Genomic DNA, 15018 nt, shown 5'->3' with positions numbered 1-15018 from the left:
AGTAAAAAATATTTCTTCCTTTTCCATATTTGTTTTTTAAAAAAAGTACCAAGTTATATTTTAATTTATTATTTTCTAGGTAAGAAAAAAAAATTCTATTTTGTACGACCAAAAAATAATTAATCAAAAAATTTAATTTGCCATTTTGGTTGGTAGCACATGCAAAAGAGTTTTGCCAACTCAAAACACCAATCTCATTGAGGAGTTCTGTCCAACGCGTTTTTACATTTATATCCTCGAGTTCCACATCTCCTTCATCACTTGTTATCGTAAATGTAGTAATGATATAAGGGTAATAATGGAATAAAAAAGTTAATTTGCTAAGATTTCCTTCCACCAAAGTCTCGAAAATATTATTATTCAAATCTCATAAGATTACCTAAAACAAGTCCAGAAAATAATTAATTTCATTTTCCTTATTGTCAGGTTCTTCGGCGCTGACTAAAAATCTCCGATCATTCTCAGTGAAGAACAAAAAAAAAAATAAAACCCTAGATAAGTTTGGGTAATTGGTTCAGACGTAGCCATGACCACCGGTGAATTCATCAATATTTATCCCACAGAGCTCAAATTTCAATGTAAGTTTTTTTTAATGGTTTGCTTTTATGAGTTTCTTTTTCTTCAGATTTTATCGATTTTTTGTTCAATTTATTGATGGGTTTTGTTTAAATAATCGAGTACCAATGTGGGGGTTTTATCCCTTTTGATTTCTTGGTGAATGTTAACCATTGGGGAGAATCATGCTTATTTAGCTGAGTTTTGATTAATTTGGGTATTGATTTTTTTGTTGTTTGTGGGTTTGTATTGAAAAGTTGAGTTGAGGAAGCAGAGTTCATGTTCTATGCAATTAAGTAACAAGACTGATCAATACATTGCATTCAAGGTAACTAATTTGAAGATTTATTCGCTTAATTTGATTAACCAGAGTTATGTTAGATGTGTAAAATGTTGAGTTGTTCTTCTCTTGTGTGTTGGACAGGTTAAGACGACCAACCCCAAGAAGTACTGTGTTAGGCCTAATGCTGGTGTTGTTTTGCCTGGATCTTCATGCAATGTCACAGGTAACATTTCCTTCTATTTGTTCGTTAGTTGCGCCTGTTGAATTACCCCTTCTGTCCCAACTTATCTGACACATTTCTTCTTTTTTTGACATCCTAATATTGAAGTCAAATGAATGTCTTTAACTCAGTATATTGTGCAATGCAATTATATAGAATTTGAAGGAGACAGTATTAGATACGAGCTACAAAATGTAGTCGAATTGATTCTTTAATATATAAGTTGTGGTGGATTTTGTAGTTACAATGCAAGCGCAGAAAGAGGCACCTCCTGATATGCAGTGTAAGGATAAGTTTCTAATTCAGAGTGCTATAGCACCCACTGGTACAACTAATAAAGATGTCACTCCAGAGATTGTGAGTTGCTTACAACCATTAAGCCATGTTATCTTGGGTCTTTTAGTATTATGGTTTTCTGAAATTGGCATTTTCCATTTGCTTCTAGTTCAATAGGGAGGATGGAAAAGTTATTGATGAATTTAAACTGAGGGTTGTTTATGTTCCCGCAAACCCTCCGTCTCCCGTGCCTGAAGGGTCTGAAGAAGGTGGTTCTCCCAGGACTTCGTTGACTGAAGATGATAGTAAAAGCACTTCACTTCCGGAAGCAGTAAGTGTCCGAATTTTGTATTTTTTTTGTAATTCTTCCCCAACTATGAGCTAAGCTAAAGTTCTCTTCTTGACCTTAATATTAGGTGTCACGATCATTGGAGGAGTCCAAAGCAAAATCATCCCCTTCAGAGGTGAAACATATTGCTTTCACATAATAAAACATTTCATCAATCTGTGCATGCATGCTTCAGACCTATTGGTTCTGTATTATCGTAGAAGCTGCACTGTTAATATGTTTCTAGGAAATGAGGTTATGGGAAGAGAACAATCCACTTTTGACTTTCTGAGTGGTCATTAGAAGAATGTTTCTTGGAAATGAGGTTAAGGGAAGTGAACAATTCAGTTCTGGAATGGATTTCTAAACCATCTTTTGAAGAAGTGGTATTCTCACATTAATATTTTTTAAAACATAATGATCCTGACCTGACAGTGCAGTCAAAAATATTCCTTTCATAGTGCCTTATCAGCAGCTTGATGCCTAACGGAATGGATGATAATTTTGGGTTTCTATATTGAGCTTTAGGTGAATTAACATCAAGAACATACCCAGTTTAATCACACAAGTGGGGTTTGGGAGGGTAGTAGAGTGGATGCAAAACCCTTACCCCTACCTTATGGAGATAGAGAGACTGGTTCTGAAAGATCCCCGGCTCAAGTGCTTCCCATAAATTTAGCAAAACTAAATGAACCTTTCCTCTTGTTTTCTGAAAAACCAGATGCCTCCTTACCTGCTCCTGAAAGTTAAAGGTGAATGCTCTGTAGATTTGGTACAAGTTGACAGGTTCCTGCTTTTCCCATGCCAGATATTTGTGAAGTTCATCAACCGGTTGAACCCTGATCAGTCTGGTATCTTTCTTGGATGGCTTCAGCTCCACAATTTCTCTGTGTCGGCACAATATTTCAGAATTCTCTATTTGCCATTTCAGCGTCTTTTCTGAACCTCTTCCTTTATCTTAAACAAGTGCAAAGAAAAATTACTTTTTCTTTCATTCCAAAAAGAAGTTGATTTTGCAACTCCCAGTTTGTATCATTTTGTTAGTACTAGACGGCAAGTTGAGAATTTATTTAAATTCCTGATCATAATAGACATGGTGATGGTGGAACTTGCACTTTTGGGGACCTGAGAGAGGGCTGGGAATATAGGCAAGAGTGGGAGAAGTGGAGGTCGATGGCAGGGCTGGATATGGTTAAGAGAAGGGATAACAAGGTTGAAGGAAGAAGGGGGATGGAAAGGTTTGCTGTGGCATGGGGTAAGTCAGGAAAAGGGAGCCTTGCTGGGCCATGAGAGCTGTGGACAAGGGAATTTAGTGACCCACCTAGAGATATGAATGGGTTGGGTCAACCCATTAAAGGTTGAAACCAATCAGCTTTCCTTTTCTTCATTTTCCGTCTCTTAAAATTTAAAGCAAATAATAATATATTGTTAGGTAAAATTAGAATGAAATTTGTAATTTCTGTTGACATGATTGTGGTTTAAAATATGTAGTGTAAGTTAAGGGCTGTATCTCAAAGGAGTATTCATATTAGCGTGGAGGTCTATGTAATTCTGCTCTTCCTATGATACCTCCTTACAATTTAGCCTATTGCTTATCAATACTGTCACGTTATCCTCTCCTTTCCTTTTCCCTCCAGACTTCTTTCCGATGCCACTTCTTTAGCTTTCCATTGGGACTCCTTATGGAAAATTTCCAATATGGATAACTTTTAACCAAGAACCGCAATACCAATTTCAGCTCTTTCTCCAACATTTATCATGGTAACTACCACCCAAATGTTGACAATAGCGTGTTCACAGGTTAATTTTCAAAATCAAGTCCTAAGAGTCAGGTAGACTCATTCCCTTCGCCTCTATACCCTGCTACCTGGAGCATTTAGTTTGCTTTACATACTTCTCTCTGACCCATAACAGAAGTATAATAGATCTTCCCGAAGTCATTAAATCATGCCTAACATTGAGTCTATCAAATACACACATTTTCAGTTTCTGTAATTTAGGCAAGGTATATGTTTATTGGAATTTGGATATCTTTCCCTGATGTGAATAGAACTCTACAGAGGTTTGTCACAGTGCAATAGTCCACATGGTTATTCAAGAATTGACACATTTCGCTGTGTTTGTGATGATGACTGATGGGTTGATTATGTTTTTGGACATATTGAGAAGGGCCTTTATCTATGAGAAAGAAGTAATAAGTAAGGTTAACACATTGTGGGACCACAGAATTTATGTAGTTCCAGATGCAATGAATGATTTTACCTAATGTTTGGATGATGAGCAAGCATTTAAGAATCTTGTCTTCATACTTCCTTTTCTGTTTTTTAATAAAACAAAGATAAAGACTATAACGGTGTTAAAGGCTGGGACTTGGGAGGATGAAATCATGATTCATCATGTTCTGGAGTTCATTTCTTTGAAATAATTACTGATCATCCTGGTACCGTGCTGATAAAAAGTAGAAGTGTCTATCCTTGTGTTAGATTCTAGTCATTCTAATTAGAACATAATGAGTGCACTTTCTCTTCCCTTCCTTTTTTAAAACCTTTTTCAGATTTTCTTAAATCATCAAACACTTGGCGAGCTCTTCACATAATCTGATTAAATATATTATTTATCATGGGCATTTTATTGATATATTGAAGAATATTTACTTTATAATTTTGTCCATAGAATCCACACAAGAAATTTGGAAAATAGAAGTAGTGATACTTGTAGATGAAGAAGCTAAAAGTTAACCAGGTAACAATGATATATTTGTGTGAATTACTTACAGGAAACTGCTGGAGATACTCAATCTCCTTTATCTCTTATAAAAGTAGTCGAATAACTTGTTATAACTTAAGAGTTATTGACATTAATAAAACATAAACATGAGCTGCGAGAGCCAGAATTATTCTATCGTGTTATTGACGTTAATAAAAACCTAAGCATGAGAAAATTGCGACCAGAATAAATCTCGAGTAATTATTGAACTTTTTAACCATAAAAAGATGTCTTTTCAGTTTTTAGCTCTTGTATATTTGGGAAAAGACCATATGCGCATTGTATTTTTGTGACATCATCTTTAGCCTTCAACAGAGGCCCAACTTGAGTTAATGAGTCTGGTGCTTCCTGTTACCCTAATTTGATTTCGTTGATCGTCAAGGGACATATTGACATCCACAAATTTTCAAGTCGAGTCTTCACATGTATGATCTGTTGTAGCAGCTTGCACAATTTTCTTCTGTTGATTTCCCCTGGATGATTGAATATCCTTACTTCCTACAACTGCTGCCTGGCACAATCTATTTCAACTGAAAGCTGTTTTTATCAAGTTAGTTTATGAACAATCTTTAACGAATACTTTCATTTTAGGCATGGTCTTTGATTTCAAGGTTGACTGATGAAAAAGCTTCTGCTCTTCAACAAAATCAGAAATTACGTCAGGAATTGGTACGTTTAGTGACATTATGAAATTATGAGTCTTCCAGTTTGACTTCTCACTTTTTGAATTTGCTTTATTGAATTCTACTCTTTCCCCATCTCTTGGTTAAAGTTCATTTATTATTAACTTGATTGTGACTAGATGAAAGTATCTTTGTTTTGATAAATATGATAATTATAAGATCATGCTTCAAGTAGCTTCTACTTTGCCACTTTATTCCTTGTGATGGTGATGTTCTCTCTTCATAAAATACTGGTTTGAAATGATGGAAGGAATTCCTATTGCTTCTTGGACGTGAAGGCATCTAGAGTCTAGTGCATTCTGTTTGGTGAAATTTCCTTGTTTGCCCTAGGTGTAGGTAGTAAATTGGTTAAACCATGGTGCTATTAATTTGAGATTTTCTTACTTGTTCACACTTGGAACTATAGAAGTTTGAGTGAAATGGGTGTTCGTAAGCTACCACAGACACTATCGTCATCGGAATTTTTTCTCGAGTGAAGCGGTGGTTAGTGGTTGGAACCTATTCATCGTCTTTTTCTTGACCATATATGTTACCATAAATAGCCCCTCTGCCCCACAAAGGTAGTGGTAAGGACGTAGGGTCTGCCTACATCCTACCCTACCCAGAGCCCACTCATGGGATTACACTAGGTATGTTGTTCTTGTAGTAATAAGGGGTTGGAAAGAGGGTAAGGAACCATATTTCTGAGTGCTTTCAGTTTTGAGTGGGATTTTTGATGGGGAGGTGACTTTATATACATGCAATTAAACGAGTTGTTCTAGGGAGTTCTTTTGGGAAGTTCTATGTGCTTTAAACACTAGTGTAATTACCAACTTGGGAACACATGCTAGCAGTTACATGTAATATTGCTTGTGTTCACTTGTATAATGTGATTGGGAAGAACATAAGTTTTCAACTTTTTCTTTTTGATCTATTCCTTTCCAATGCAAATAAAAATCTTATCAACTCTGATATTGAGTTGCATGGTCCATGCCATAGTTTGAAACATGATATTTCCTTGGCTAATTGCACATCAATTTGATTTAGGTGTGATCTTTACTCGTGAGAAAAAGATTATTTGATATTATGTACTTTGATAAAGGATGCCTACAGAGTCCCTATGCCCTACAGAATACACGGAAGTATAATGAAGGGTGCTATTTCAAAAAAAAATATATATATATATAATGAAGGGTGTAGTTCCAATTAAGACGATAGAATTGTAACCCATGCGAAAATTATCATGTCATTATAATTAATTGTTTGATATTGTGCTTAAATGTATGGTCCTTTTGTGTAACTGCTGGTCAATGGTGCAACCAAAAATGAGCAGCATATCCATGAATTTTTATTTTGACATTATTTTTGGTACCCTTGGTCTTTCATAAATGAGTGAAAGGAAGGGATCCACAAAGATTCCAAAAGTCAGCAATTAGCTGAAAAACAGAACAATTAGTGTCCCATGAAACGTGAATATTTGCTGGAGATGAATATTTGAACATGAATGATCACTTGTAACTACAGCTTCTTACTATTATTACCATTTTGCAGGAGCTGGTAAGAAAAGAAATCAACAAAAGCAATGCTGGTGGCGTCTCAATGTTGTTTGTCGTGCTGATTGGTCTTATAGGTCTTTTGGTTGGGTACCTGATCAAGAAGACATAGTTGGAAGGAGACACTCTTTGGTTTCACTAGTTACGTGCCCAGAAAAACTTAAATGGCTTGCGACAATTCTATTTTTTTCTTCACAGACTTCTTCATTAGAAATAGCTCATTATGCAGTCATCTATAGTGTAAAAATGTTATTAGTCCATTATGGGCATTCGAAGGGTTTGATCTAGTGTAGATGATGGATACAACCTTCTTATTCATTGGACTTATTTGATTCTTGTGAACAAAAAATTGATGCTTTTCTTGAATTAAAAACTTTATATTCTTTCTACTCACGTTGGTTGTGCAGGTACAATATCACATAAAAAATGCAAAAAGACGTAATAGTTTGTGATGAAATTAAAGAAACTGAATTGATAATCAATAAAACTAAAACATGGAATTTCAAACTTGTACTAAGCCCTTGGATTGTGGAATAATAATTCTAAAAAAACAAATAAATCAAAAACTATCCCATTTAGCACGACTATTGTTGTTCTCGATCTTCAAAGAAAACTGGCTTTTGTTGAGTATGAACCTTGTTGGATTTGGCAAAAGGATTATAAGTGTCTTCAAGACTTTTGGCCTTGACAATAGCAGCCTCTTTGAATTGTTTGAAAGTTGGAACATCATAAGTGTGACACAAGTATACTCCAAAAGCAGTGCCCGCCATGAATGTTACTGTCGTCCCGATTAATCCCATCTTCAATTGAGATGTTGTTTCTTTGCTTTTGCTTTTTTAGTTGCAAAACTTTGGACTTTGATTTATAGGGGTTTGTTTGTTACGGTGTCTTGTTCTCCAAGAGTTTTTTTTTTTTTTACCCCTTCTCCAAGATTACAAATCCAAAGTAAATTAGACTACTATTATTTGTTTTGTTTGTGTCAAATTGTGACTCAGATAGTTTGTAGTAAGTTGAACTCTTTTTTTTTAATGGGCCAAATTAAACATAATTAATAGTGGAAGAAGTCAAAATATCATATAAGTTGAATTTATATAGCACAAGAACCATTAAAAGAAAATAAAAATTGATTACTAATTTAACTTATACACAAACAGCAAAGTCACTAGCTAGAAAATATTTTTCCTTTAGATTAGATTTTGCATGGACTCTTGATAACTTGATCATCGTGTTGGGTAATATTTTTAGGTTATTAAAACAAATGTCTTAAGCCCCAAATTTGAAGGCTTATTGAATAATTTTAACCATATATTCAAATTGTTCATAGTTTTATTGGTTCATTAGTTGCAAAAACTGTTTTAAAAAGAAAAAAAAGGGACGAGAATTTTTTTATATATATAATTTTACCCTACAACATATACATGTGTAATGTGTTATGAAAAAGTACTCATATTTACCTTTAAAATTTTGTGTCATGGTATCAATCTAACAAAAAATATAATATTTGTTTAATTAGTATATACCGATTGAATTTTCATGATATTTTTAGGTTATATAACAACAAAATAAATATAATATTTGTTTATTAGTATATACCTATTGATTTTTCATGATATTTTTAGGTTATATAATATCAAAATCAAGAGTAAACCCTTCATTATATAAAAAACAAAATAATACATCACACTTTTATGGAACCTAAGAGAGACCGAAAATAATGGGAAAAACAATATTTCTATGAAGATTGTTTACAATGAGTTTCATAACAATAAAAACAAACAATTTATTATCTTGAAAAAAAAAAAACTCCACCTTCATCTGTTCCAGCTCAGTAAAATACTTATTTGGTAATGTTGTCTCTACCCCTTACCCATAGATTGAGGTGGGTTTAGTTGGGCCTGAAATTGTTATGGGCCTCGTTTGTATCCATCAACATTCTGCGTCTTACGGTGGGCCTTCTCAAGCTCCCTAACCTTCACATATGTAGATTGGGCCCACTCATTGATTTTGGGTACTGTATAATTTTGTGCAATATATGCTCCACACAGTGTACCCAACATGAATCCGAAGAGACCCATATTTTATTTGTTTGTCGATTTTTATTTTAATCGTCATGAGGTGATGAATGATCTCTATGTATAGTGTATAAATATTACTTAGTTCAATATCTTATCCTCCAAGTATAATTTTCATAATTTTTTTTTTTAAAAAAAATATTACCCCTTCTCCAAGAGTCGAATCCCAATTCTCAATCAACTCATACCATTGTGGAGATATTACATTTTGTTTTTCATTATTAATTGATTTTGGGGTTATTGTCACTTAGGTCCTTGTTTTGTGTTAATCTTTAGTTTATGACTATAGTAACAAATAAAATCGCGAGGCATTAATATACGTTTTTTGTATCATAATTTCTATCATGTTATGCTTCACATGGTTTCAGTTTCTAAAGTACTTGTTCTTCATTAAACATAAGTTCAATTGTTGAAGGGCAAAAATTTAAATTTTTTCTAAAGTACTTGTTCTTCATTTAAACTTTAGACGTCTTATGTTACCTCAATAAATCTACAAGAGCAGAGCTCCGGTTAAATTATAATCAAAACATTTCAATAAAATACACAATAAGTTTTCCACCTAACTAGATTTTGTTTTGGTAAGTTTCGTCAATTAAATAATAAATCAATATTGTAAAGGATAGGTAACAAGATTTATATTTCATACATAGAGTTACAAGCACTTGAATAAAAAACACTCTAACTAGATTTATATAAGAAATTTTAATTATTTTTTATTTTAGATATTTCTCAGTCCCCAACATAAATAATGAATCACTCTTGACCACCTTCATTTAGGTTGAAATTCTTCGGCCCATTGTTATTATAAGGCTTAGTGTTGAGATCTCTGGGCCTGACCCAGCTAGGATGGACATCATAATTCTTATTCGGGTTTTCACGAACTTCACTAAGATCCATGGGCCTGGCCCAATCTTGATGGAGAACTTTATTATTGTTTTGTTCTTCATTGGTATCTAAAGTATTGGGCCTATTGAGATCCATGGGCCTAGACAGGCTCAGATGGACAACTTCATTGTTCTCTTCATTACCATAGAAATTCTCGGGCCTCCGATAGTTCCTCTCATGATACTTGGCCCGGAACCAACAATCATGGGCCCGGTGACCTTCATCAGGATTGAAATAATCGGGCCTACGATAGGCCCGATCAATCTCCTGGGCCCGTTGATGTTCATGCTCGGGCCTGCGATAGGCCTGTTCAAGTTCACGGGCCTTGACACAGCCAGAATGGGCCCAGTCACCTATTCGTGGAACTTTGTAGTGTTGGGCAACATAGACTCCAAAAAGAGAGCCCAAAATGAATGTAAAGCCTCTTCCACGGCCCATTTATGATTGTAGATATTAATTGAAGTTTTATTAATTGTGTTTGTGCCTTAGTTACTAGTTTTGTATGAGAGCTATCTTATTTATATCAATTGTGAAATACATGCAACTGTTTCTAAATTGGATATCTTGTCTTCCAAGTTCATTTTATTTATTTTTGTACTTTAAAATAATGTTCATAATAACCCCTTCTCCAAGAGTCAACTTTCCATCTTCTTAATAAAAAGGGAAATCTTTGACTTTCAACATGTATATGTTTGGTGATTGGATAATTAACATACTAATAAAGATAAGAAAGGAGCTAATAGTGATGTGATTTGTATTTCGAAACCTGGTTTAAAATATGAACCGGTGTACCATCAAAAGCTTTGTTACTCCAATTTCCATTTAGTTTTATAGTAACGTTATTTTAATTAAGCCTACACCTACATAATATATTATAATGACATAAACATCTCCATCAAATATCTACATTTGACTTCTTATTAATTAGTTCCATATGAATAAAGCAGAAAAAATCGAAAATCATCTCGTTAAACCAATTGATTTTGTAGGACTTGTAGCCCTACATTGCACATGGTTATATTATATAGTTGGCCAAAAATGACATAAGAAGCTATAATTGTGAACTTCATTCACTTCCAATTCATTCCTTATCTTCATTTCATACAAATATCTAAGCTACCCCCACACTATCCCCAGAACCATAACTGACCACTAATTAGGATACCTATATATCCTACAAATTGAACCCTATAAATTCCCAAAATGAACCTAAATTTGGTACACAAATTCATCAAAATATTTGTACAAGTTTAGTAATTAGCTAGTTACTTAAAAATGTTTGATGCTAAGGTAATTTCTTTTTTTATTTTGTTGAATGTAGTGTTTTTCACTTGTGTTTCATCTCATAATATACCATGCCCTCCAACACCAACAAAAGCACCATCCAAATGCCCCAAAGATACCCTAAAGTTTGGTATTTGTGGAGATTGGCTTGGGTTGGTTCATGAAGTCATTGGAGCAAAACCAAGTAGCAAATGTTGTGCTCTATTAGAAGGAATAGCAGATGTTGAAGCTGCTTTATGCTTATGCACTGCCATAAAGGCCAATGTTTTGGGTGTACTTAAGCTTAAAGTTCCTATTGCCATCAGTGTGGTTCTGAATTCTTGTGGAAAGAAAGTGCCAAAAGGCTTTAAATGTGCTTAGTGGTGTATGCAGGATTTTACACAAAGCAGTATCCATCTATTATCACAATTCTACTTTGTAAATGAGTTTGAGTCTAAAATTATGTTGGTTGTCCTGTGGCTTTTGTTCCTCACAAATTGTTAGTATTTCCTTTTGTATTATTTTCATGCGGTATTTGTTTCACTGAATGTATATGTAGGCCGAATTCATAAACAGATTCCTGAATTTGTTGGGCGAGTTTTTCCTTCCGGTATCTCAACTACGTCATTTTTTCCTATTGAATCATTAAACCACCCATAATTTGTTTCTTTTAAACAATGTTGGCTGATTTTGATCGACTTTACTATTGTAAATGCCTTCAATTGTGTTCGTATTGTAATGATTTTGATTGAAGGAATGAAGACAAACCGTGTGTTAGTCTATTTGTTTTCTAATATGTTCAAATGACTTGAAGCTAACACACAATTATTCTGAAACAGTTTCACTATCAATTGGACTAATGAGTTCTGGAACAACATATGTATCCTCTATCAATACCCCTCACAAGATTTGGTTCCATATCAACTAACGGTGTTTAAAAGGAATAAATTATAAGTGATTCAATGATTCAATAGAAAAATAGCATAGTTGAGGTACCTGAGGTGAAATATATATTATTTTTTAAAGTGATGTTAAGTAACACCTCTTCTTAAATGTTGTCCTTCCTCTCATTTTGTTGTCCCGCTTAATTAGCCATTTTTCCATGCCTAATTTTTAATAACTTGCTCTTTTTCTTTTAATTCCGCCAAAAAATTGTATGATTTTTTGGGTCATTTTGGTGCAAACGATGAAAGAGGTGCATTCATTAATTTCTAATGATATGTGAGAATGACATACTATATTACATATTATTGTTCCACTCAATTAGAACTTGCAAAGGATCTTTTCTGATTTTATTTCATTTACGGATCTTAGTATTTATATATAGATCAACAAGAAGACAATTGATTATAGATGAAGAGAAAACCCAAATATAATACAGGAAAATATATTCTGACTACGTAAAAAAGAAATTTAAATATATACTATAAGACCGCATTTTCCTATTCAAATTAAGGCATGTGTACAAACATTTTACCACCCATTTTTTTTTTTGGCCAACCAATACCTACCCCTCTCTGTCCTTATTGCTCCTCTTCAACAAACCATTGTATACGTGTCCTATTACTGACTCACATATTATGATATGAACAATGTAAAATATCTTCATACAATTAGAATGAATGGTAAATATAGAAGTCTTAAGTACCTTGTAAATTTATCAAACTAACAATTAACTACCTTGACAATATGTACTAACAAATTCTGATGGAATTGTATAAATGTATGTGTATGTTGCCATATATATATACACAATTATATATCAGCATAGAAAAAATCGTACCATTCTGCATGGAGACCAAATTCAACAAGAAATGATTAAGAGGTTCTTCAATTTAACATGTGAAAAGTGTGGCCTTCATGCAAAATTATGAGAATGTTATAGCTAAGGTTGATATGACCATTTCTTAGGATTACTAAATAATGCATGAAAAATTACATTTAGAACTAATAGATAAGACTGCTAATTAAAAGCTATACTATTCAAGAACTCAAAACTCAAATTTCCATTATAGGGTAGATTTAATATACATTAGATAGTAAACAGTGGTACGCACGCACGTACATACTCTAATATGAACTAGAAGTTATATAAAAGTTCATGGGATATATCATATATATATCAGCCCTCAAAAAGTATAATTAAGAGCCCAACAGCTTCAAATTGGGATCAAATTAGTTAAAGTAATTTTCATGATGATAAAATTAATTAACTTCCTCCAAAATTCATGTTAGCGCGCAGCCTATTAATTAATTAATTGTGAACTGGAGGGTGTGTTCTTGCTGGTAAATAATCTAGGTTAAACTCTGGTGGTGGATCTTCCCTTTTCTGTTGATGAACCTTCCAACTAACTGAAACTCCATAGTGATGATCTTTTTCATCATTTTCCTTCACACTTTTATTTGGCTTTGATGATGAGTGTTTTGATTTTACATCCGATGGAGTACTAGGAACCCTAGCAACATTTGGTTTCTCTTCATTCTGCAAGAAAAAAAAAATGACAAGACACAAACTATTTAAATTTCAAATTTATCAAGATATAGTTAATTGACACACAAATTGTCTTAGCAATAGAGTTATAACAATAGGTAAGTAAGGGTAGGTTATATGAATATTTGTTGTCCATGATAAAGAGGCAGTGACGGAGCCAGAATCAAATAAGTGGTTCAATTGAATTGTACTCCTAAGCAAATAGGGCTAAAATGATATTTTTGGTATATGTATATATTAACTAGTGAATCCCCTTCTGTAGTTACAAAGATAGTTCAAAACCTCCCCCCACCGAACCTATCACTTTCTTGCTTCCTTGATGACTCAAACTCATGACCTTTTTAAGTCAGAAGTGCGGAATGCTTATCATTCGAGCAACTCCCTTTATCCTACTTAATATAATTGTTATTTTATTGTTGTTACTAATTTCTTAGAGATCAAGGATTAAAGTGAAAATATTAAATACGAATGCAGATATATAGAAATAAAACTAACCTTGTTCATTATACCAAGTGAGCGAGCATTACATGCATGAAAAAGAAGGAAAATCATCATGAGAAGAGTAGTGATTTTGGTGATTGACATTTGAAATGAAAATCCCCGTAAATTGATTGTGATGAAATAAAAATTGTTAATTGTTGGTATAACTTGGCTGAATTTTTGGATGAAGATTGCGCGTACTACCAATATATAAATACTTTAAGCAAGAAAAATGAGCATTTAATGCCAACTATGGTAGAATTTAAAAGGGATTTGATAGGAGAACATGCAAATGTAAGGGAGATAGGAGTAAGATGGCAAAATAAAGATATGGGTGGCCACAAATATGTCTCTTTCAAATATATTGTGTCCCAAACATATAAACCTCTCAATAGATTTTAGTAAACAAATCAAAGTCAGAACCCTTGAGCTACCTAAATTTTGATATAATATATACTATCTCGTTCTTCTGGTCTAATTTATGTGAAATAAGTCATAACTGTTTAAATAGTTATATATAGAAATGTATCATTTTTTTTAATAAACAAATCGAGTAGCAGAGAAAGTGAGACACAACGAAGCAAGAGCCTGTCCGATATTTGTATGGACCGAGGTAATTATTCATTGGCTTTGTCCTCGTATGAAGTTAAAAACTATGGTTTTGTGGTTAATGGGTCCAGGTTTCTCGCTTGGTACCACCATCTCTAATCTTGAAAATCCTTAACAAACATTATTCTATTTAAAAGGTACTATACAAAAAGTGAAAACCCTTTTTTACATTGATATATGTCATCCAACATTTTATGTATCGCGTTTATACATGTCCCTAATTTCTTCCACATGCATGCTTCATATTATATATATATATATATAGAAAGAGAGAGTGAGTATTTTTAATTTGTGACATGAAGATTTTAGCAGTTAGCACTACATTTATTGTACATACTAGATGAAACACGTTAACGGGGAAATGATATATGACTAGTCACTGATATTAATTCATTATCTTTTTGACCGACCTTGAAGTTTGAATATAGCTTGGTATATATAATATATTTGCATTTTGTCACAAATTTCTTTGCTCGTACCCCTAATACATCAAATGGTAACACCAACAATTTTAAAAAAATGGTGTGTCCATTTGTGAACTCACCTAAATCCTTCAGAATGCAAAATCACTCTGA

The 15018-nt window shown here is 33.4% G+C and overlaps 3 protein-coding genes across 3 annotated transcripts; 2 read left to right on the top strand and 1 right to left on the bottom strand.

Moving 5' to 3' along the window:
* Positions 1 to 363: 363 nt before the first annotated feature.
* On the top strand, positions 364 to 7036 carry LOC107025063 (vesicle-associated protein 1-3). The gene is made up of 8 exons (XM_015225950.2): positions 364 to 578; positions 813 to 883; positions 980 to 1061; positions 1300 to 1415; positions 1504 to 1665; positions 1751 to 1798; positions 5020 to 5097; positions 6642 to 7036. Exons 1-8 carry the CDS (start codon positions 527 to 529, stop codon positions 6753 to 6755), a joined length of 723 nt encoding a protein of 240 aa, XP_015081436.1. The 5' UTR covers positions 364 to 526; the 3' UTR covers positions 6756 to 7036.
* Positions 7037 to 10736: 3700 nt separating this feature from the next.
* LOC107008593 (putative lipid-binding protein At4g00165) lies at positions 10737 to 11505 on the top strand. The gene has a single exon (XM_015207696.2). The coding sequence runs from the start codon at positions 10876 to 10878 to the stop codon at positions 11242 to 11244; it is 369 nt and encodes a 122-aa protein (XP_015063182.1). The 5' UTR covers positions 10737 to 10875; the 3' UTR covers positions 11245 to 11505.
* Positions 11506 to 13117: 1612 nt separating this feature from the next.
* On the bottom strand, positions 13118 to 13939 carry LOC107032685. The gene is made up of 2 exons (XM_015234260.1): positions 13850 to 13939; positions 13118 to 13345 (listed from the first exon to the last, which is right to left on the bottom strand). Exons 1-2 carry the CDS (start codon positions 13937 to 13939, stop codon positions 13118 to 13120), a joined length of 318 nt encoding a protein of 105 aa, XP_015089746.1.
* Between the last annotated feature and the right edge of the window lie 1079 nt (positions 13940 to 15018).

The sequence above is a fragment of the Solanum pennellii genome, chromosome 1, assembly GCF_001406875.1.
Source record: "Solanum pennellii chromosome 1, SPENNV200".
In the NCBI taxonomy this organism is placed as follows: Eukaryota; Viridiplantae; Streptophyta; class Magnoliopsida; order Solanales; family Solanaceae; genus Solanum; species Solanum pennellii.
The sequence above is the reverse complement of the archived record's forward strand: the minus strand, read 5'-3'. Positions and strand labels throughout refer to the sequence as shown.